We start from the raw sequence: 24,292 nt of genomic DNA, 5'->3' as shown, positions 1-24,292 counted from the left end.
GGGAACGACACGATAGTACTGCCGAACAGAGCCAAGAATGCCCTGTCTTGGTACTATGATTTGACTTGCTGTGTGTGCTTTTCAGGGTGTATTACCTGACCGACGCAAGGTTGCTATCAGGAAATTTCATGACAGACAATCTGAAGATCAGAAGCAGCACTTAGTGCATTATGCTACTCTTTTCTCGGTGCTGCGTCAGCACGACAACATAGTTAGACTTGTGGGATATTGCCAAGAAACCAGTGTCGAGATTATGCCTTCAGAGGGCAAGTTTGTGCCAGTTGAAAGCCGTGATATGATGGCGGTTGAAGAGTACATGCCAAATGGACCTAGAGCTCCCTTTCATGATGGAGGAGATTAGAGACACAATTTTCTCTATGCCTATGCACAAAGCTCCGGGCCCGGATGGTTTTACTGGCCTATTCTTTCGCACTTGTTGGAACGTGATCAAGGAAGATATGACAGCGGCCTTCTCTCGTTTGCACTCTCTTCAATCTGATGGTTTCGCTCTCTTAAATACGGCCAACATTGCCTTACTCCCTAAGTCTTGCAACGCCACTTCGATCTCTCACTACAATCCGATTAGCCTTATCCATGGGGTCGCAAAGATCTTTTCAAAGTTTCTTGCAAACCGGCTCGGTCCGAGACTCAGACGACCTTGTTTCTGCTGCCCAGAGTGCCTTTATCAAGCGTTGATGCATCCAAGATAATTTCCTTTATGTCCAAAACGTGGTGCAGTCCTTCCAAAAATCAAAATTTCTGGCTCTTTTCCTCAAGCTCGATATTGCTAAAGCTTTTGACACTGTCAACTGGAGCTACCATTTGGAGGCCCTGACGGCTCTTCGGTTTGGACGTCGTTGGCGTGATTGGATCTCCTTGCTCTTTGCCACTGCTACCTCTCGCCCCCTCCTCAATGGCTTGCCGAGTGAAAACTTTTCGGAGCACCGTGGAGTCCGGCAGGGAGACCCGCTGTCCCATATGCTCTTCATCCTTGCGATTGACCCCTTACACAGGCTTTTCCACTTGGCCTCGTTGCAACAGGTTCTATCCCCGCTGGCTTCTCATTCAGCAAAGCTTCGTGTTTCTCTTTACGCGGATGATGCGGCGATCTTCATCAACCCCACCGTTCAAGACCTGCACGCCACTCAGCGCATCCTTGAATCCTTTGGTCAGATTTCGGGTCTTATTACAAACTTCTCCAAATCGTCTGTGCACCCCATCTGCTGTGATCACCTCGACCTTGACCAACTGCTCCTCCTTTTTCCAGGCAGCCGCATGGGCTTCCCATGCCGCTACCTTGGCCTGCAGCTCCACGTCCGCAAGTTGAAGCGAATCCATGTGCAACCCCTCATTGACAAACTTGCGATGCGTCTACCGAGGTTGAAAGGGACCATGTTGTCCTCTGCTGGCAGGCTTACCTTGACTAAGACGGTCCTGTTGGCCATCCCGATCTTCCACATGTCGGTCTTCCCCATTGCAAAATGGGCCATCAAGAAGATGAACAAAATCAGCAGATCTTTCCTTTGGAAGGGCAAAGAGGAGGCGAATGGGGGTCACTGCTTGATCAATTGGTCCAAAGTTTGCATGCCTAGGAAGCTTGGCGGCCTAGGCATCCCTGACTTGGAGAAATTTAGTCGTGCCTTGCGTCTGCGTTGGATGTGGTACGAGTGGACATGTCCTAACAAGCCATGGGTTGGAATGCCCCCTCCGGTGAACAAATGTGACCGTGCTCTTTTTTCTGCCTCCACCACGATGCAGATTGGCGATGGTCGTAAGGCAAAATTCTGGCATGACTCCTGGCTGGACGGTTTGGCTCCCAATGTCATCGCACCTACCATTTTTGCCATCACTAGGAGGAAGAACCGTTCTGTGCACGATGATATTACCGAGGGGGCTTGGGTCCGTGCTTTAAGAGGCAAGATCTCCAATGCGGTTCAACTCGATGAGTTTGTCTCCCTTTGGTTGAGACTTCAAGGTGTGGTCCTGAACCCTGACTCCCTCGATTCCATCACTTGGCATTGGGCCTCACATGGCTCCTATACCTCCAGCTCGGCGTATAAGGCTCAATTCCTCGGCTCCATCCATGCCCAACACGCAAACACTATCTGGAAAGCCAAGGCCGAAAACAAGCGCAAATTCTTCACCTGGCTTCTTGTGCAGAACAAGATCCTCACCGTCGACAATCTCGCCGTCAGGGGATGGCTGCACACTCCTGGATGTTCCCTTTGCACTGATCCTCATGAGACCGGGACACACATTTTCCTTCGATGCCGCTTTGCCCGCCAGGTGTGGGATAAAGTCCTTGACCACTACAACTTCAACATCCTTCAGTAGGTCAAGCCTTCTGACTACAGGGACACTTGTGCCTGGTGGATTCAAGCATCCAAGACGATTGACAAAGAAAGAAGACAATATTTCAATGGGGTGGTCATTTACATCATGTGGAACATTTTGAAGGAGCGCAACCGTCGTATCTTCCAGACCGTGGCAGCTCCTGCTTTTGTTGTCGCGTCGCTTGCCCGTGACGCAATTAATACCCATAGACTTGCTTTCCATTGTGTGACCGTGCCGTGAGGTTTTTTGTGATTCTTCGGTTTTTTCTGTCCGTCCTACCGGCCAGCTGCGTTTGGTCTGTTGGGATAGTCTTTCTCTGTTTCGTCTTTAGCTTTTTTCCTTTTTTCGACCTCGGTCGCATGTACATATACTTGGTTTTCCCCTTCTAATATTGCATGGCAGAGCTCCTGCCTTTCACGGCAAAAAAAAAAATGGAACCCTCCACAAGCTTATCCATGGCATGTTTCCACTGAAATTAATATTGCTTGCAGTTAACCTTGGTGCCAAAATAATTTCTGTAAACTTTGTTGTCTCTAATGAACGAGTGGTTTACCATTTGCACTTTCCAGGGAAGTTGTTGGAGCAGATATACTGGCACACAAGTTTCCGAATAATCCTGGGGGTAGCACAGGGTGTTGTGTATCTCCACACCAAAAACATTATCCATATGGATTTGAAACCAGGAAACATCCTTTTGGATTATTATATGACTCCTAGGATCAGTGGTTTTGAAATATCCAATACAGTGGATCCAGAGTACCCTGCAATGCAGATGGGGGAGATAATTGGCACACCGTAAGTCGATGGCCTTCCATCTTTATCTTCAGTTAACGTTCAGCTTAGAAAAAAAAATCTGAGTACATATGAATCTCTTTATCTATCTACCTCTTCACTTATTATGTTGATTTTTACTGTATATCACCATTCAGGGGTTATATGCCTCCGGAATATGTGGAGAGTGGTGTTATCTCAGTGAAGAATGATGTGTATAGTTTTGGTGTCCTCCTCGATACCATCAACGGAACGAGCACATGTGGCGAGGATTCAATTAATTTGGCAAGTAAATAGAGTAGTATTTACACTCCTGCCCGTTGATCCAACTTGGTCAATTCTGATGGCATTTTTCTCAGGCTCGGGATAGACTGGAATGCCAGGATCTGAGGGTGTCATTTGATCCATCGATCTGCAACGAGTCTCAGGTAGAGGAGGTGGAAAGATGCATCCGCATCAGGCTGCTGTGCGTTGCAAAGGAGAGGGAAGAACGACCCACAATGGCGGATGTTGTTGAGATGCTTCGCGGCAGCAATGATAAGTTCCCTGCCCCAAGCAACTCTGGATCACGAAACGCAGCAAGGCTTCTTGGGCCTGACCAAGACAGATTGTCCTGCACCGTCACCGCACAGAAAGCTTCTTGGGCCACTTGTTTGCTGTTGATCTGGTCGAATGTATGAATTGAAATGCTTATACTTTGTTGGTGTGAAATTAGACTGTGATTGAACCCATGTCCTCGGTTCGCATGGTTCAAAACATTTCTGAATGTATGATATGTCATTTCTTTCAACGCACATTTGTCACGCGTCAGCTGCTTGGTCTCAAGATTACGACCCAGTGCGTTCTTTTCCATGTCCTACGGTGTACTAGCTGGTTACGGGGTGTTTGTTTATTTCAAGAAACTTAATTCTCCTGCTATTATTTCATCGTTCTTTCATTTTTTTTCTTTTTCTCGCACAGGCACAGATGAGTGCTTCCACTGGGCAGTACCACAATTGCAAGGCAGTAGCGATACCAGAACCAGAGCAGCCATTACGTGCAAAGTCAAAAGGCTGTAGGTTCTGAATTCGGCCTGGCCGGGAAATCAGACGCTCAAAGATTTTGCTCCCCTCATCTTTAACATCTCAAGGAAATAGAATATGACGGTGCAAAATGCCATCTTGGAGCACGCTTGGATCAATGATTTTAACCTTCAGAGCCTCTCCACTGCTGCCCATATTGAGGAATTCGTTCGCCTATGGAACCACCTGCAGCCCGTGACCCTCGACCCTGCTGTGGAAGACTCCGTCTCCTGGAAGCTCAGCCCCTCCGGAACCTGCAATGTTGCTTCGGCTTACAAAGCTCAATTCTTTGGCTCGACTCTCTCGTCTCTCCCGATCAGGATTTGGTCCCCTTGGGCCCCTCCGAAATGCAAGCTCTTCGCCTGGTTGGCCCTTCAGAATCGTCTCTGGACTGCGGACAGGCTGGCTTCCCATGGGTGGCAGCATGACCCACTTAGTCAGCTTTGCCGTCGCAGCCCAGAATCCGCCTCCCACTTGCGGCGAGGACATGGTTGGGCTCCCCCCCCCCACCCCACCCCTAGACCCCCACCACCACCACGACCGCCCTTTGGCTACTTTATGGGACTCTGCCTTATCGCTCTCGGGCCGGCCGTCCAGAGGGGCCCGTTCGCTCACCACGCTGATAGCTTGCGAAATTTGGAAGGAGCGGAACTGTCGCATTTTTCGCAACTCATCAGCCCCCCTTAGTGTTGTCATCGCCCGTATCAAAGACGAGATCCCTGCTTGGTTGGGTGCGGGGGCTAAGGACTTTTGTGTCCTGATGTAATTGTTCTGCTTTGAGGGGTTTGCCCCTCGTTGTTTGTACATATGCTTCTTCTTTATTAATAGAGCGGTAAAGCTTTTGCCTTTTCAAAAAAAAAAAGAGGAGAAATAGAAGCACATCATATGTCTGGTACTTTTTTCTTCGAGAAAACGCAAAATCTTTGCGTCTCGATGCATTGATAGAAAGAGGTTTATGTACACAACCACAGAGGGCCACACCCGAATTACAACGCGACGCGCCTAACTAGAAATTGCCGGCAATAACGCCTCGAGGCCTGCAACGCCCGTAGCCGCCCAACACCTAGCCTCAGTCTTGACCTGGTCAAGGAGGGAGGCGACATTGGGGGTTGCATTGTCGAAGACGGCAGCGTTGCGATGTTTCCAAATGGACCATGCCGTAAGCAAGATCATGGACGTCGTGCCCTTCCGCGTGGTGGGGGGGGAGGAGCGGATGGATTCCTTCCACCAAGTCGCAAAAGAAACGCCGGCGGTCGGCTGGACGCAGGTGGAGCGGATCCACGAGAGCGCTTCGTGCCAGAGGACGCGGGAGAACGGGCAGTCCACGAGGAGGTGGTTCATGGTCTCCAAGATCTGGCCGCTCAGCAAACAACGTGGCGCGTGGGTCAAGCCATGGCGTGCCCGTCTCTCCGCGGTCCAGCAACGGTCCTGGCAGGCCAACCAAATGAAGAATTTCACCCGTGGTGGGGCCCAAGATTTCCAAATCAGCTTCCAGGAGTCGGAGGTTATCCCACCCTCAAAGAGGGCCCGGTAGCACGACTTGGACGAATACTGGCCATCCTTCGTCCAACACTAGGAGAGGACATCAGGCGAATCCGAGAGACGAACGCTGCGGGTCCATCTCCAGACCTGGATGTAATGCCAAAGAGCCAACGGCCCAAGGGCACCCTGGATATCACGAATCCAACGTCTATCCGTGAGGGCCTCGCAGACCGTGCGGGTTTTCCGAATGTGCTTCGGGACAAGAAGGTAGAGGTCCGGGGCTAGCTCAGAAAAAGCCCCTGTCCACCCACCGGTCATCCCAGAACAGGGCGGTGGCGCCATTGCCGACTACCATCCTGGTAGGGGCGAAGAAGATGCCTCGCTCCGTGTGAGAGAACTGGAGGTCCAAACCACGCCAAGGTCGAAGGGGATCAGTCATCATATGCCAAAGCCAGCGAGCACGCAGACTGAAAGCCAGCCTGGCGAGGTCCGGGATACCAAGCCCACCGTAGCACAACGGGCGGCAGCACTTCACCCAGTTGACATGGCAGTTTCCGGCCCTGGCCTCAGCCCGTCCCGACTAGAGGAAACTCCGCATGATTTTCTCGACCTTCTTCTGCACCTTCCGGTACAGACCTAGTGTTGGGTTCGTTGCATAGGAAACAAAAAATTTCCTACGAGAAGTGCGGAAGAAAACCCAAGAATATATATACCAGATGTATGCAACGAGAGGGATGATGAACACCATACCCTCGTAGACCGCTAAGCGTTACGATCACGAGATCGTTGTTGGTGTAGTGGAACTTTCAATGAGATTAATCTCAGTGCCGAACGGACAGCACCTCCTTGGTATCCACACGTTCAGCTTCACGTCGTCTCTTCCTTTCCTTGATCCAGCAAGCGAGAGGGAGAGATAGATGAGATCCCGGCAGCACGAGGGCGTGGTGACTATGGTGAATATCCCCACTGGCAGGGCTACGCCGTGCACGTGAGAAGAGGAGGAGAGGAGGGCTCAGGGGAGAGAGATCCAACTGAAGACTTGGTGTATCCTCCCCCTTGCCAACCCCCCCCCCCTCTATTTATATAGGGGTAGGGGAGGGGGTGGCCGGCCAGATCTGCCCCCCTTTCCAAAAAGGGGGCTGGCGGCTAGGGGAGGAAACCCTAGGGTTTCCCTCCCCCCCCAAGTTACCCTTTAGCCCTAGGGTGGGCTGGCCGCATGGGCCTTGTGGGGGGCAGCCCCCTGGCCCATTAAGGCCAGGGTACTCCTGTTGGGTTCGTTGCATAGGAAACAAAAATTTTCCTACGAGAAGTGCGGAAGAAACCCAAGAATATATATACTAGATGTATGTAACGAGAGGGATCATGAACACCATACCCTCGTAGACCGCTAAGCGTTACGATCACGAGATCGTTGTTGGTGTAGTGGAACTTTCAATGAGATCAATCTCAGTGCCGAACGGACAACACCTCCTTGGTATCCACACGTTCAGCTTCACGTTATCTCCTCCTTCCTCGATCCAGCAAGCGAGAGGGAGAGGTAGACGAGATCCCGGCAGCACGACGGCGTGGTGACTATGGTGAATATTCTCACGGGCAGGGCTACGCCGTGCGCGTGAGAAGAGGAGGAGAGGAGGGCTCAGGGGAGAGAGATCCAACTGAAAGCTTGGGGTGTCTCTCTCCCTTGCCCCCCCTTCTATTTATATAGGGGTAGAGGAGGCGTGGCCTGCCAGGACTATCCCGTGGCCAGGACTCTCCGGCGGCCAGGACTCTCATGCGGCCAGGACTCTCCCGCGGCCAGGACTCTCCTCCTGGCCGCATGGGCCCTGTGGGCTAGCCCCTCGGCCCATTAAGGCCAGGGTGCTCCCTCACAGGCCCATTTAGCCCAGGGATAGGTGGGCCTCAAGGTGGAACCCTCCGGATCCCTCCGGAACCTTCTAGAAGCTTCCCGGTCAAAACCGGGAAATATTCCAAACTTTCCAGAACCCTAAAAACAACTTTCCATATATAAATCTTTATCTCCGGAACATTCCGGAGCTCCTCGTTGCGTCTAGGATCCCATCCAAGACTCCGAATCATAATTCGATATCATCATCATTTATCTCATCTAACCCAAGCAACATGAAACGTTAAGTGTGTGACCCTACGGGTTCGAGAACATGTGGACATGATCAAATATCAATAACCAATAGCGGGACCTGGATGTCCATAATAGTTCCCACATATTCCACGAAGATCTCATCGGTTGAACCACTATGTCGAGGATTCAATTAATCCAGTATCCAATTCTCTTTGTCTCGCGATATATTACTTGCCCGAGATTTGATCGTCGGTATCGCCATACCTAGTTTAATCTCGTTACCGGCAAGTTCTCTTTACTCGTTTCGTAATATAATACCCCCGCAACTAAGCACATTAGTCGCATGCTTGCAAGCTCATTAGGATGTTATATTACCGAGAGGGCCCAGAGATATCTCTCCGTCACAAGGAGTGACAAATCCCAGTCTTGATCCATACAACCCAACAAGCACCTTCTGTGATACCTGAAAAACACCTTTATGATCACCCAGTTACGAGATGACGGTTGATGCCCACAAAGTATTCTTCCGGTACTAGGGAGTGGCATGATCTCATGGTCTAAAGAAATAATACTTGACATAATAAAACATAAGCAACTTAAACTTAAGTGACACGATCAAAAGCTATGTTTAGTTTTGGGTCTGTCCATCACATCATTCTCCTAATGATATGACCTCGTTATTAAATGACAACACATGTCTATGGTTAGCAAACCTTAACCATCTTTAATCAACGAGCTAATCTGGTAGAGGCGTATTAGGGACACGGTATTTGTTTATTTATCCACACATGTATTTGAGTTTCCAATCAATACAATTATAGCATGGGCAATAAACATTTATCAAGAACAATGAAATATGATAATAACAAATTTATTATTGCCTCTAGGGCATATTTCCAACAGTCTCCCACTTGCACTAGAGTCAATAATCTAGTTTACATTGTAATAAATCTAACACCCATGGAGTCTTGGTGTTGATCATGTTTTGCTCGTGGAAGAGGTTTAGTCAACGGATCTGCGACATTCAGATCCGTATGTACTTTGCAAATCTTTATGTCACCATCCTTGACATATTCATGAATAGTGTGAAACCGGCGTTTAATATGCTTGGAATTCTTGTGAGACCTCGGCTCCTTGGCGTTGGCTATGGCACCAGTGTTGTCACAATAGATGTCCATGGGATCCAACGCACTCGGAACCACACCAAGTTCAGATATGAACTCCTTCATCCAAACTCCTTCCTGTACCGCTTCTGAAGCAGCCACATATTCCGCTTCAGTTGTTGATGCTGCCACAACGCTCTGCTTGGAACTCCTCCAGCTAACTGCACCACCATTCAAAATAAATACGTATCCGGATTGAGACTTAGAGTCATCCGGATCAGTGTCAAAACTAGCATCGACGTAACCCTTTACGACGAGCTGTTCGTCACCTCCATAAACGAGAAACATTTCTTTAGTCCTTTTTAGGTACTTAAGGATATTCTTAACTGCTGTCCGGTGTTCCACTCCTGGATCACTTTGGTACCTGCTAGTCAAACTAACAGCATGACACACGTCTGGTCTAGTACACAGCATGGCATACATAATAGAGCCTATGGCTGAGGCATAGGGGATACTATTCATCTTTTCTCTATCTTCTGCCGAAGCTGGACACTGAGTCTTACTCAATATCTTACCTTGCAACATGGGCAAGAACCCTTTCTTTGCTTGATCCATTTTGAACCTTTTCAAAACTTTGTCAAGGTATGTACTTTGTGTAAGTCCTATCAGGCGTCTTGATCTATCTCTATAAATCTTGATGCCTAATATATAAGCTGCTTCACCAAGGTCTTTCATTGAAAAACTTTTATTCAAATAGCCTTTAACACTTTTAAGAAGTTCTATATCATTCCCAATCAGCAATATGTCATCCACATACAGTATTAGAAATGCTACAGAGCTCCCACTCACTTTCTTGTAAATACAAGCTTCTCCGTGAGTTTGGACAAATCCAAACCCTTTGATCACCTTATCAAAACGGAGATTCCAACTCCGAGATGCTTACTTCAGCCCATAAATGGAACGCTGAAGTTTGCATACCTTATTAGCATCCTTAGGATCGACAAAACCTTTGGGCTGAACCATGTATAACTCTTCCTCAATGTGACCATTAAGGAAAGCGATTTTGACATCCATCTGCCAGATTTCGTAATCAAAAAATGCAGCAATTGCTAACATAATCCGAACAGACTTTAGCATCGCTACGGGTGAGAAAGTCTCGTCGTAGTCAACTCCTTGAATTTGTCGAAAACCTTTTGCGACAAGTCGAGCTTTATAGACGGTAACATTTCCATCAGCATCTGTTTTCTTCTTGAAAATCCATTTGTTCTCAACGGCCTTTCGGTCATTCGGTAAGTCTACCAAAGTCCATACTTGGTTTTCATACATGGATCCCATTTCGGATTTCATGGCTTCTAACCATTTTTCGGAGTCTGGGTTCATCATCGCTTCCTCATAATTCGCAGGTTCATCGTTGTCCAACAACATGACATTCATGACACGAACATTGTACCACTCAGGAGTATTACGTGTTCTCGTCGACCTGCGAAGTTCAGTAGTTGTCTCATTCAAAACTTCATGATCATTATCATTAGCTTCCTCTCTAGCTGATGCAGGATGCACGGGAACAGTTTCTGGTGCTGCGCTACACTCAAATTCGAGAGAAGGTTCAATAACCTCATCGAGCTCTACCTTCCTCCCACTCACTTCTTTCGAGAGAAACTCCTTCTCTAGAAAGGACCCGTTCTTAGCGACAAACACTTTTCCTTCGGATCTGTGATAGAAGGTGTACCCAATTGTTTCTTTAGGGTATCCTATGAAGACGCATTTTTCCGACTTGGGTTCGAGCTTATCAGGTTGTAGCCTTTTTACATAAGCTTCGCATCCCCAAACTTTAAGAAAGGACAGCTTAGGTTTCTTGCCAAACCATAATTCATACGGTGTCGTTTCACGGATTTAGATGGTGCCCTATTTAAAGTGAATGCGGCTGTCTCTAATGCATAACCCCAAAACGACAGTGGCAAATCAGTAAGAGACATCATAGACCGTACCATATCCAATAAAGTACGATTACGACGTTCGGACACACCATTGCGTTGTGGTGTTCCAGGCGGCGTAAGTTGTGAAACAATTCCACATTGTCTTAAATGCGTGCCAAACTCGTAACTCAAATATTCACCTCCACGATCCGATCGTAGAAATTTAATTTTTTTGTTACGATGATTCTCCACTTCATTCTGAAATTCCTTGAATTTTTCAAATGTCTCAGACTTGTTTTTCATTAAGTAAATATACCCATATCTACTCAAGTCATCTGTGAAGGTTAGGAAGTAATGATATCCACCGCACGTTGTAGCACTCATTGGTCCGCACACATCAGTATGTATGATCTCCAACAATTCACTGGCCCGTTCCATTATGCCTGAAAACGGGGTTCTAGTCATCTTACCCATGAGGCATGGTTCACATGTATCAAATGATTCAAAATCAAGTGATTCAAGTAGTCCATCAGAATGGAGTTTCTTCATGCGTTTTATACCAATATGACCTAGACGGCAGTGCCACAAATATGTTGAACTATCATTATCCACTTTGCACCTTTTGGCATTAACATTATGAATATGTGTGTCACTACTATCGAGACTTAATAGAAATAAACCATTCACAAGTGGTGCATGACCATAAAAGATATTACTCATATAAATCGAACAACCATTATTCTCTGATTTAAATGAATAACCGTCTTGCATTAAACAAGATCCTGATATAATGTTCATGCTCAACGCAGGCACCAAATAACAATTACTAATGAACAATTACTAAGTTCATGATAATAAGTTCAAGCTAATCAAATTACTAATGAACTCCCACTAAAATCAACATCCCTCGGGTTGTTTAGTGACACATGATCCAAATCCACTACACCAAGTCCGATCATCACGTGAGATGGAGTAGCTTCAATGGTAAACATCAGCATGTTGATCACATCATTCATATGACTCATGTTTAACCTTTCGGTTCCTTGTGTTCCGAGGCCATGTCTGTACATGCTAGGCTCGTCAAGTTAACCAAAGTATTCCTGCATGTGTAAAACTGGCTTACACCCGTTGTATGCGAACGTAGAGTTTATAACACCCGATCATCACGTGGTGCTTCAAAACGACGAACTTTTGCAACGGTGCATACTAAGGGAGAACACATTATTATCTTGATATTAACAATGAGGGATCATCTTATAATGCTACCGTCAACTAAGCAAAATAAGATGCATAAAAGGGATAAACATCACATGCATAAATAATGTGACATGATATGGCCTTCTCTTCGTGTGCCTTTGATCTCCATCTCCAAAGCACGGGCATGATCTCCATCATCACCAGCATGGCGCCTAGGTCCTCGGGCGTCATGTATAGTTGCCTCCACCAACTATTGCTACTACGACTATTGCTACTACTAGCGACAAAGTAAAGCAATTACATGGCGATTAAATCATTGACACGAAGGTCATACAATAATTAATGAGACAACCATACGGCTCCTGCCGGTTGCCAAACTCATCGACATGCAAGTCGTGAAATATTACAAAACATGATCATCTCATACATCAAATATATTATATCATATCTTGGCCATACCACATCACATGCCCCTGCAAAAACAAGTTAGACGCTTCTACTTTGTTGTTGCATATTTTACGTGGCTTTAGGGGCTGCACTAAAAGAACCGTTCTTACTTACGCAAAAGCCACAACGGTGATATACAAATTGCTTATTAACCATATAGGCCTCCCATTGCAAATCAGATTTCAACTATAGTGGGAGAGACAGACACCCGCCAGCCGCCTTATGCAATACAAGTTGCATGTTAATTGCGGAACCGGTCTCTTGTGCGAAGACAAGTAAGGTTGGTCCGAGCCGCTTCATCCCACTATCCCGCAAAATCCGATAGTGCACAAAGGAGGTAGCAATATGAACATCAACGCCCACAACTAAATTGTGTTCTACTCGTACAAAACATCTACGCATAGATCTAGCTCTGATACCACTGTTGGGTTCGTTGCATAGGAAACAAAAATTTTCCTACGAGAAGTGCGGAAGAAACCCAAGAATATATATGTAACGAGAGGGCTCATGAACACCATACCCTCGTAGACCGCTAAGCGTTACGATCACGAGATCGTTGTTGGTGTAGTGGAACTTTCAATGAGATCAATCTCAGTGCCGAACGGACAACACCTCCTTGGTATCCACACGTTCAGCTTCACGTTATCTCCTCCTTCCTCGATCCAGCAAGCGAGAGGGAGAGGTAGACGAGATCCCGGCAGCACGACGGCGTGGTGACTATGGTGAATATTCTCACGGGCAGGGCTACGCCGTGCGCGTGAGAAGAGGAGGAGAGGAGGGCTCAGGGGAGAGAGATCCAACTGAAAGCTTGGGGTGTCTCTCTCCCTTGCCCCCCCTTCTATTTATATAGGGGTAGAGGAGGCGTGGCCTGCCAGGACTATCCCGTGGCCAGGACTCTCCGGCGGCCAGGACTCTCATGCGGCCAGGACTCTCCCGCGGCCAGGACTCTCCTCCTGGCCGCATGGGCCCTGTGGGCTAGCCCCTCGGCCCATTAAGGCCAGGGTGCTCCCTCACAGGCCCATTTAGCCCAGGGATAGGTGGGCCTCAAGGTGGAACCCTCCGGATCCCTCCGGAACCTTCTAGAAGCTTCCCGGTCAAAACCGGGAAATATTCCAAACTTTCCAGAACCCTAAAAACAACTTTCCATATATAAATCTTTATCTCCGGAACATTCCGGAGCTCCTCGTTGCGTCTAGGATCCCATCCAAGACTCCGAATCATAATTCGATATCATCATCATTTATCTCATCTAACCCAAGCAACATGAAACGTTAAGTGTGTGACCCTACGGGTTCGAGAACATGTGGACATGATCAAATATCAATAACCAATAGCGGGACCTGGATGTCCATAATAGTTCCCACATATTCCACGAAGATCTCATCGGTTGAACCACTATGTCGAGGATTCAATTAATCCAGTATCCAATTCTCTTTGTCTCGCGATATATTACTTGCCCGAGATTTGATCGTCGGTATCGCCATACCTAGTTTAATCTCGTTACCGGCAAGTTCTCTTTACTCGTTCCGTAATATAATACCCCCGCAACTAAACACATTAGTCGCATGCTTGCAAGCTCATTAGGATGTTATATTACCGAGAGGGCCCAGAGATATCTCTCCGTCACAAGGTGTGACAAATCCCAGTCTTGATCCATACAACCCAACAAGCAGCTTCTGAGATACCTGAAAAACACCTTTATGATCACCCAGTTACGAGATGACGGTTGATGCCCACAAAGTATTCTTCCGGTACTAGGGAGTGGCATGATCTCATGGTCTAAGGAAATGATACTTGACATAATAAAACATAAGCAACTTAAACTTAAGTGACACGATCAAAAGCTATGTTTAGGTTTGGGTCTGTCCATAACATCATTCTCCTAATGATATGACCTCGTTATTAAATGACAACACATGTCTATGGTTAGGAAACCTTAACCATCTTTAATCAACGAGCTAATCTAGTAGAGGCGTATTAGGGACACGGTATTTGTTTATTTATCCACACACATGTATTTGAGTTTCCAATCAATACAATTATAGCATGGACAATAAACATTTATCAAGAACAATGAAATATGATAATAACAAATTTATTATTGCCTTTAGGGCATATTTCCAACACCTAGCAATTTTATCATTCCTGCCTTCCAAGAAGGGAGCTGGTCAGCAATTTTATCGACCAAACAGTCGAAGGCATCGGGAGACGGTTTTCGCACCGGGAAGGGGGCAAGCTAGCAACCCATCGTAGCTGCCGCCTCATCGGCCTCCTCATTGGAACAACCAATCGGAGAAAGGGAGCTTTTGGAAAAATTGATACGCAGGCCCGAAGCTTGCCCGAACAGGTCAAGGATGCAGCGGACCGCCATCAATTCGAAGCGATCCGGGTGGCAGAATAATATCACATCATCGGCATAGAGGGACACGCCAGTGGACAACTGGCGAGGTGCGAGTGGTCAGAGGATCCCCATCTCAAAGGCCTTGGAGAGGAGATGGTTGAGCGTGTCAATCACCAACACGAACAACATGGGCGACAACGGGTCTCCCTGCCGCAAGCCCCTTCTATGCCAAATCGGCGGGCCCGGCTCCCCATTCCACAGGATGCGGGTGCTCGCAGTGGACAAGAGAATGGCGATCCACTCGCGGAATTGTGCCCCAAGCCCCGCATGTCACAACACCGCAACAAGGAGGGCCCAAGAGACGGAGTCAAAAGCCTGGGCAATGTCCAACTTGAGCATGACCCGAGGCTCCCCAAGCCGATTGAGGTACCGGGCTGTCTGCTGAACCAACATGAAGTTATCGTGGATGCACCGCTTCTTGATGAAGGCACATTGGTTGTCCCTCATAAGAGTGCCCAACCTTGGAGCCAACCTACAAGCCAGGACCTTAGCAACCAACTTGGCGAAGAAATGTATCAGGCTAACAGGCCGATAATCCTTCAAGGTTGCGGCGTCTGGTTTCTTTGGAATCAGAACCAGCAACGCCTAGTTCAAACCTTGGAAACCACGCCCACACAACGAGTGAAGCTTGTCGAAGGCCGCCATCACATCAGATTTCACAATAGCCCAGCAAGCCTGAAAAAACTCAGCGGTAAAGCCGTCAGGTCCCGGCGCCTTGCCGGACGGCATGTGTCGAACCACCTCCCATACCTCCTCCTCCGTGAAGGGGGCGTCCAGGTCAGACAGGTCGGCCCGGCTTGAATCCAAGAATTCAAGGTCAAGAGAGAATTGACGATCCTCCGACTCCCCCAACAGGGAGGAGAAATGGTCAAAAGCCGCCTTTGCCATGTCCGCAACCGACAGGCCATGGATCAGATTCCGCTGCCTTCGAAACAGTACCATGAAAGACTGCACACTCAATGCGGTCTTCTCAGGTTTCAGCCAGTCTCTACCGGCAGATCGCCTCTTCCTCAGCTGTTTCTTATTGTTGACGGAACCAGGTCTCTTTGGGATTGGAAACATTTCATTGTCGGTTTAGGATCTCAACAATATCTGGCCTGTCAAAGCGGATCAGATTCACCTACTGTCACTTGCAGAAGGGAAAACAAAAGAGGCGGTTTGCTCTTCGAAGATTAAAATGTTCTCGACCCCAACACACAACCTAGAGCCTGCAAGGACCACGAGTCCACGTGGCAAATGTGGTGAGCTATCCGAAAGAAAATGCAAACCTAGAGCGTAGCTCACTGGGATGACGTACGCCTTTATTTCCATGCACTGGACGCAATAATTTTCAGTGCAATATTGAATGAAAAACCATGTGTTGAGAACATCAGTAATCAGGACAGAAAACTGAAAAAACTTCAATGACTACCAAGTACTATCTTATACCAAAAGGAATTGAACTCTGCTGCAATTGAAGAAAAAAACCTGCTGAACTGTGGCACAACTAGTTTAAATTTATTGAATAACTATATTGTTTCATAACCACAATAAGCCCATCCATATGCATGCAAGCAAACATGGATAATATAGTTGAAACGTAGGAGGCATCGAACGCACAGCAGCCCCAAGGGTACAAGAGTGATGGAATTAATCCACCAATGATTATGCTGAACTTTTAAATCCCAACAGGTATCTGCACTGTTAATCTCAACATAGGAATTGGCAAAAATGGTGGCTATGTTCTGACAAAGAACAGATAAATGGACACCGGCCAGTGTACCTATTGACTAAGTGTTCCCCTAAAGGACATATCAACAGCAGTTCACTGACAGCTTCTCTTTATTATTTAAGACATTGACAAAGTTAACTAATAGACCTGCAATTTTCTGGATGCGCGAAAGAAGAAGATACTGGAAAAGTATCTCCAAGCACAAATAAATTTGTGTAGTGCATTAAAAGAAGCACAGGAAGCTCTGGTTAGACACGGCGCTGACCTTGAGAATGTCCAGACCGACTGCTTGCTGCAGACCGAGAAGCGGAAGACGCGCTCGGCCAGACGAACAACCTGAAGGAGACCACCCCGAGCGCCAAGCACCGCCTCGAGCGCGAGCTCAACGGAGCGCAGGTCCAAACGGAAGTTAGCCCGTCCGAAGGAGACCACCATGAGGAACGCCGCATCTCTGGAAAGAGGATGAACCGGTTGACGGTGTCTGAGGAAGGTGGCTTTGGCAAATTTCCGGCCAACCTCGCGGATCAGGGGCGGAAAGCAGGGTCCTGAGCCCTCGGCCGGGGAGCCCGGCGGTGGACCCGGGAGGGAGCACTCCAGCACAAACTCCGCGTGGCCACGCAAGAAGAGAGCCAAGTCCGACGAAGAGCAGCGACCAGCCGCCCGACGCGAGGCGTCCTGCAGGCAGATGGATTGGAACGCCTCCGCCTGCGAGTAATCCGCGTCGCAGAGGTCCCCGAAGATCTCCTCATAAGAGCCCACCAAGAGGTCAGAGGCCACACGACGGGAGGGTGGTGTGAGGAAGTCGAACGCCACCTGCAGATCCGACGCCCCTTTGATCCAGAAGTCCAGTGAAGAAGGAGGAGCGGCGTCCAGCGCAGCAGCAGGAGCCGAGGCAGCAGCAGCGCCGGGCACGGTATTGGAGACCGGCACGGCACAGAGAGAAGGAACGGCGCTGGGGGCGGCAGAGACGGCCAACGCGGTGACGGGATGACGCGAAGGAGCGGAGGCAGCCGGCGCGAGAGAGCGCGAGGCAGCAGGCATGGCCGACGGCGCCGGGGAGGCGCCGGCGAGGGGCGACCCCGGGAGACGACCGTTGGAGTCATCTCATTCTGATTTTCTTATTTCCTTTGCTTTGCTGCAACATAGTTAGACTTCTGGGATATTGCCAAGAAAGCAGCTTCGAGATTCGGAGATTATGACTTCAGACCGCAAGTTTGTAAAGGTTGAAAGCTGTGATATGATGGTGGTCCACCGTCCAAGAGTACATGCCAAATGGAACACTGACCGAGTTTATCGATGGCACGTTTCCACTGAAATCAATACTATTAGCTACAGTTAACCCCAGCGCCAGATTAATTACTGTTGATTTTGCACTTTCCAGGGCGGTTGCCGCAGCAGTTGGACTGGCATGCAAGGTTCATAGGGATTTGAATCCAGGAAACTCCTCTTGGATTGTCATATGACTCCTAAGATCAGTGGCTTCGAAATATCCAATATACCGGATCCAGAGTACCCTGAAGTGCTGATGGAGAGAACTGGCACAGTGTAAGTCAACCTTCAGTTTCCAATTTTGTGTACAGTTTTGGAGTCCTCCTCAACACCATCAATTTCGGCGAGGAAATCAATTGATTGGGCAAGTAAATATTACAATCCTGCTGGTTGGTACACCTTTTCAATTTTCTGATGGCATTTTTCTCAGGCTAGGAATACACTGGAAGGCCTGGATCAGCTGGAACTGAAGGTGTTAATTGATCCATTACGGTGTATCAAGTCTCAGGAAGAGGAGCTCGAAAGATGCATGCGCATCGGGCTGCATGCTGTGCATTGCAAAGGATAGGGAAGAACGGCCCACCATGGCGGATGTTGTCGAGATGCTTCGCGGCAGTAACGAGCAGTTCCCTAGCCCGACTAGAAACCTTCTGACTTCTCAGTGACGGAGCTGTTGGTTGGGCTACTTTCTTACTGGATTCTACTAGCTGAAACATACCTCTTTACATTGTATGGATTGAAATGCCTACTTTGTTGGTGGGGAATCTGAATGTGATTTAACCCGTGCGCTCAGCCCCTCGCGTGATTCAGATAAAAAAACGTAATGCATATACCATCTCTTCTTTTTCGGCGAGCTTTAGTCAAGCGCATGCTTTTCTGAGTCGCATTAACTGGACCGTATGAGAATTGCTATCGATCATACTGGAGAAATTATCCATCAGTTTAGTATGATCTTCTATAGATAAGTCTGACCACTTTTTTAGAAACATCGCATTAACTGGACCGTATGAGAAATATCCATCAATTTGGTTTACAACAACCACCGGATGCTTTTACATGAAAATCGACAATGAAACAAAGCCGGCATACTACCACGCCCAGCCCCGTTGGCCTTTCTTGCGGCAGCAGAATGACACTGCTGCAATAAAGACCAGCACAGGAACGAGTAGAGCGATGACATTGGCGGGCGTGTCCCACTCCCTGGTAGTGCCAGCTGCGTAGGCACCGAGGAGGCCGAGCATGCCTACCGGAATGGCCATTTTAATTGGCCAAAGCAGGGTCCTGTACTGGAGGTGCAGCATCCCTGGAAGAAGCGAGATGATGACGGAGATAGAAGCCATAAATGAGGTGGAGTTGCTATAGGCGAAAGCCAGAAATCGGCGTTTGTCGACGTCAAGGAGAACAGAGCTGCCTGCAGAGTGTCCGTTGACGTTGTCCTGCCAGAGACCACCCGGTGGCTTTAGGCCAGCCTGATATGTTACACTTGCCGCCATGACTCCCAGTGTCATACAATAATCGCTCAGGTCAGTGTGTCTAATCTGTGCAATATCACTGTCATCATAGGCTCCGCGTTCTCCTGATCCAGGGCAGGGTACTGTTTCAGGCATATTCATATTCCTTCTCCGGCTGCGAGTACAGAGAATGACCGCCTGCAGAATTACAAGGAAGGATACTAGAGCAGCCAACACTAGCACATAGACGGAGGCTTGTAGATGCCGGGAGCTTCCAGCAGCGTAGGCACCAATGAGGCCAATGATGCCCACTATCATGGACACATAGAGTGCATAGCACCGTATCCCTAACCTATATAGGTTTGGGTTCACAAGGAGGACAATTAAAGCCACGGATGACATGAAGCTCATCGCGTTGCAATAGAAGAATGCCTTGTAACGACGAGGGTAGTTATCTGGGAGGACCGGGAAACCCGCACGGTGCCCGAGTTGGTCATCTGCTGACCAGAAGCCCCCTGGTGGTGTCAACCCAGATTGATAGGTCAGTGTGGCAGACAGGATTGCCAGGAGCAGCAAGATCTGACGCTTATTCTCCAGCATAGCTTCTGATTGCTTGTCCGAGCAACTGTGGTCTTTTTGTGCAAAGAAGACGATATGAATCTCCACATAGACAAAGACAATGCCAGCCAAGGCGACAACATATAAGGAGGAGCTTAAATCCCTGCAACTCCCTGCCGCATATGCACCTATGAGGCCGAATAAATCCAATAACATCGCCATCTCGAGCCTACGGCCAATATATAGGATTCTGGTATAGAGCATTGTCATGACAATTAAGGATGCGATGAAAGCAGCTGAGTTGCTGTAGAAGAACACCTTGTACCGTGTTGGGTGTGTTGTGAGGAGTATTGGGTCCCCACACTTGTGCCCATCCAGGTCCTGTGGCCAGACGCCGCCTGGTGGATCTAGTCCAGCTTGGTAAGTGATGCTCGTCACAAGGGTAGCAAGCAATATAACAAGATTGCGAGCACTTTCTGGTTCTTGAATTGTGTCCCTGGTAATCAATTAATTGCCCAAATTATATTTACATGTATATGGTATATATGTATAATTAAAGAGCAGGCTACAAATTAATACAGTGGATAAACTACTTCTTGGTGCATACATTACAGAGCATACTTAATTACATACCTGCCGCCAGAAGACCGGGCAAAGCACCGCGAAGCAGCTCCACCTATAGTTTCAAGTAGCCCCGGGCAGCAGTAATTCTTGATCTCGATACTTCTTGTGACTCTGCCAATAGCCACTCGGAGGAAAATGTATGAAAACAGCAAGCCAATCAGACAGAAGGGATAGATGGCACTGTTAAGAACCCAGCTGCTCCCAGCCACATATGCCCCAACAAGGCCAAGGAGCGCGGTGGCAATGTACACGTACAGTGCAACAAACCATGAATTAGCAGAGATTATTCGCCTGCTTAGCTTCCTGTCGAGGAATAGGGTGATAATAAGAAGGGACGTGACGAATGCCGCGGTGTTGAAGAAGAAGAAGGCCTGATAGCGGGCGGGGTTAGAGTCCATGAGGATTGGGGCGCTCACACGGTGGCCATCCTGGGTGTTGCTCCAAAAGCCGCCTGGAGGGTTCAGCCCGGACACATATGTGATTGTCACCACAAAGGTTGCCAACACCATCAGGGCCTCGTGCGGTTCCTCGTCCCTCCGTGGTTCTATATTATTACCATCCTGATCACCCTGCTCCTGGAGATCATCACCGCCTGGTTGTTGCAATTGTTTCTTTGTCAACCTGGAGACGACATTGACCAAGAAGAAAACCGACATGTAGGCCAAGAAGGCACACATTAGCACCGAGGAGTAAATCGTCGTGAATGCATCCCGGCTGCTCCCTGCAACATAGGCCCCAGTGAGGCAAACCAAATCGATAACCATGACCACCCACACTGTAGCTTCCAATACTCCGCCATCGTCGGCCTCCAGGATGAGGAGGAGGAGGCAGACCACGATTGACCCGGCGAATGCAGTCGCGTTGCAGTAGTAGAATGCGAGGTATCGATGGTAGTGGGTGGTCGGAAGGATGAGGTCGCCAGCAAGGTGTCCATCCTGCGTGTCCTGCCAGACTCCCCCTGGCAGGTTGGTCCCGGCCACATATGTCACCGTCGCCACCAGAGTGGCCAGAAGCAGCCGGTGCTTCTTCAGCTCATACCCCAGTGGCCTTGAAGGCTTGTTGCCCGCAGGGAGCTGGATGGACGATTGCCCTTGATTGCCCAACTCTATTTCATCGTTGGACGCCATTTTTTGCTTTACTGGTGGTGGAGCTAGCTGCAGGAGGAAGGAGGCGACTCCAAGATGTACTACTCTCACGCGGTTCAGCTCCTGATTATATAGAATCAGACTATAATGACTAGCTACGAACCGGCAGTAGTAGTGGACTTCATGTAGCTAGCGGCCAGTGTTCACAATCATGCTGTTTATTTATTCGCATTTTCATCTTCCTCCTGCAGTTTGTTCACATTTGTGTAATTTTTTTATTCATATATACTTCAAGTTGTAATGTTTACCCCCCCCCCCCTGCACAATAATTAAATTGATGTTGTTTTTTCTTCAATTAATGTAATGGAATCATGGTTTACTTCAGTCGAGTAAATAATTGGAAACCAATTGACTAACAAATGGTTCAGATTCCAACTCGATGCGCGCATCATCAACTTGTATTTGTATTTGTCATAAAGGTCGAGTTGGTGATAAGCATCGATCAGTCTCCTTGACAAGAGCAGGTGGTCAAGCTCCATCTATGTATCGCTTACTATCAACTCTTGGTTCAACACACATCCACTGTAATGTTTGGGTGTATCCCTGTTACCTCCTCTTGAACTATAATAGTCTTCATTTTTTCTACAAGATTTTCTAACTTTATCATAAGTCAAGTTTTCAAAATTAAACTAAATTTATTAAAAAGAAAAGCCTACAAAACTCTGGATTAGCATACCTCCACTCCAACCGCGTTATCCATTTGGATTTGAAACCAGACAATATTTTCCTAGACTCGGGTGTGAATCCGGTTTCAAGATATCAGAAAAGCTGGAAGAAGACCAAACTGAAACAAGGACGGACGACTTGGTGGGTACACGGCACCACATGAATAAAGCAGTGGGTTGGTCAAAGTGAGAAGGAATCCAATCGAGGAGCACTATTGTAAGTGATGAGAACGCTGCCACATGAATACAGTATAAGAGAAATATTTAGTGGGTTGGCTCTACACAGTTGGCACCAGCATGTCCCTTACCGTATTACATTTTGTCTACAAGACTTGAGCAGTCGCGGTCCCATTTTCTAAGAAAACCTTTTGTTTGGGAATTGAGTGAAGAACCTGTCCTTTAGTTCTTTAATCGCAGTAGGTGAGTAATTCCATATGATTGATTCTTTGGCAAGTGGTCTCTGCTTATCTGCCTGGTCCTGCAGGTTAATTTGATGAATTGTCTTTTGTGGGACGTAGATTGATTCATTTCAATTAATTCCTGAATGAAATGAATTACATCACTTGCTCTCCTCATGTCTTTCATGCATTTTCTAGTTCATGACTTCAAGACTATATTGAGGACATCACCTCCATATCTGCATTTCCGCAGATATCTTTCAACACTCTTCTGTAAACGCACTTCCAAACCTCATGCTTTAACACTTCTTAGACAATTCATGAGCTACATCATTCGCTTAACTACAGTGAGCACATATCGCATGATCGAATGTCAATTCATGAGCTACATCATTCTACAACGAAACACTACCAAAGACACAATGTACCCTGGACTCCGCATCTCAACCCCAATCAAAACTTCAAAATTCTCCATCTACTAGCGCGAATTAAATTCTTCCACTAATTCTTACGATCCGATAAAGAAAATAAATGGGCATGAATTGGGCTGGAAATAATTCGTTTCATTCAGGAAATACATATATGGAGGGTGGAGTGTGGTCTGAGAAAGAGAGAGGCCGAGAGGGGATGACTAAGAAATTGAGAAAATTAGAATAGGGATGGGGAAAGTAAGAGAAAGAGGTGATGGAAAGGAGGATAACGTCGACTAACACGTGAGAGATAAAAGACCATGACTTTTTTTTGCTAGGTCTCCTAGACTCCTAGCAATAAATCCGTGAATGCTACTTATTTTTCAGACTATCCAACAGTAACTATTGATGTTATAAACCTCTGATAACTAGGGTGGAGTTTGGGAACCAACGAATCAGATCGAGTAATTTTTTTTTTAAAAGTGATTAATAAATCGTACCAGGGGATTAATAAGGCGAATAATTGGCCGCGGTTTGCGACCCCCTCCAGCCCTGGAATGGATGGATTTCAGTTCACCCCTCCTCGTGCTCAGCATGGCGAGAGACGCGGAAGGGGGTTGGAGTGGAGATGCTTCGAACTTGGAAGAGGGGATAAGATCCCGCAGGAGTTGCGACTTGCGAAGGGATTTTGGGCTCCATTGGCGCGTGCGATCTACACAGCACGGACTGCTGCGCTTACCGTGGGCGAGGAGATCCGGGACGGCGAGGAAGAGGCAGATTTTTTATTTTTTATTTTTGAGGGGGAAGAGGCAGATGGAACGGGAGGAGTCGGGCGATAGGAGAAGACGAAGAGGCTTCTCTGGACTGGGCGATGGGCCTGTGGTTCGTTCTAGCGGGCCCTCCGCAGGACCTCACTCAAATTTGTTTATGTTTAAAAAATATTAGATACAAAAACCGAGAAAGTAATAAGTATACAATGGTAAAGCCTACAAGTGGCCACCAGAACCATACAGAACATGGAACAACATGAAATAATTTCTTCTACATACACCTACTGTGACTTACAGAAGAGAAAACAAAAAAGGCTGTTTGGGAAAGAAAAAAAACGGATGCTTGCTCTTCGAAGATTAAAATGTTTTCTACCCCCAACACACAACCTAGAGCCTACAAGAGGCCATTCAGAAGCATGCATATACAGAACATGGAACAGCCTCTAGGGGTACATAAAAATCTCCAAGAGTTTGGCATGCAACAGGAGCCACATTTCAAAAC

The 24,292-nt window shown here is 47.6% G+C and overlaps 2 protein-coding genes across 4 annotated transcripts; both read right to left on the bottom strand.

The window, feature by feature from the left end:
• Positions 1-15,294: 15,294 nt before the first annotated feature.
• On the bottom strand, positions 15,295-18,203 carry LOC112272480. 2 transcript variants are annotated; one of them, XM_024463381.1, is made up of 2 exons: positions 16,766-18,203; positions 15,295-15,886 (listed from the first exon to the last, which is right to left on the bottom strand). In XM_024463381.1, exons 1-2 carry the CDS (start codon positions 17,539-17,541, stop codon positions 15,853-15,855), a joined length of 810 nt encoding a protein of 269 aa, XP_024319149.1. In that variant the 5' UTR covers positions 17,542-18,203; the 3' UTR covers positions 15,295-15,852. The 2 variants fall into 2 exon arrangements, with proteins under 2 accessions (XP_024319149.1, XP_024319150.1); XM_024463382.1 differs by having other exon boundaries at positions 15,861-15,997.
• A 522-nt stretch (positions 18,204-18,725) lies between these two features.
• LOC104584446 lies at positions 18,726-23,870 on the bottom strand. Of its 2 annotated transcripts, XM_010239118.3 has the most exons (3): positions 23,521-23,869; positions 20,412-21,123; positions 18,726-20,274 (listed from the first exon to the last, which is right to left on the bottom strand). In XM_010239118.3, exons 2-3 carry the CDS (start codon positions 21,077-21,079, stop codon positions 18,858-18,860), a joined length of 2,085 nt encoding a protein of 694 aa, XP_010237420.1. In that variant the 5' UTR covers positions 21,080-21,123; positions 23,521-23,869; the 3' UTR covers positions 18,726-18,857. The 2 variants fall into 2 exon arrangements, with proteins under 2 accessions (XP_010237420.1, XP_010237419.1); XM_010239117.3 differs by having other exon boundaries at positions 20,412-23,870.
• Between the last annotated feature and the right edge of the window lie 422 nt (positions 23,871-24,292).

The sequence above is a fragment of the Brachypodium distachyon genome, chromosome 4, assembly GCF_000005505.3.
Source record: "Brachypodium distachyon strain Bd21 chromosome 4, Brachypodium_distachyon_v3.0, whole genome shotgun sequence".
Classification (NCBI taxonomy): domain Eukaryota; kingdom Viridiplantae; phylum Streptophyta; class Magnoliopsida; order Poales; family Poaceae; genus Brachypodium; species Brachypodium distachyon.
Note: the sequence above shows the minus strand (reverse complement) of the source record. Positions and strands in the feature narration are given on the sequence as shown.

Bases quoted from the DNA above. Each gene is read 5' to 3' on its own strand.
- LOC112272480 (XM_024463381.1), bottom strand. From the start codon at position 17,541: ATGCCTGCTGCCTCGCGCTCTCTCGCGCCGGCTGCCTCCGCTCCTTCG. The intron at 15,887-16,765 runs GTCAGCGCCGTG...CCGCTTTGACAG, and splicing joins TCGGTCTGGACATTCTCAAG to GCCAGATATTGTTGAGATCC.
- LOC104584446 (XM_010239117.3), bottom strand. From the start codon at position 21,529: ATGGCGTCCAACGATGAAATAGAGTTGGGCAATCAAGGGCAATCGTCC. The intron at 20,275-20,411 runs GTATGTAATTAA...ATTGATTACCAG, and splicing joins GCCCGGTCTTCTGGCGGCAG to GGACACAATTCAAGAACCAG.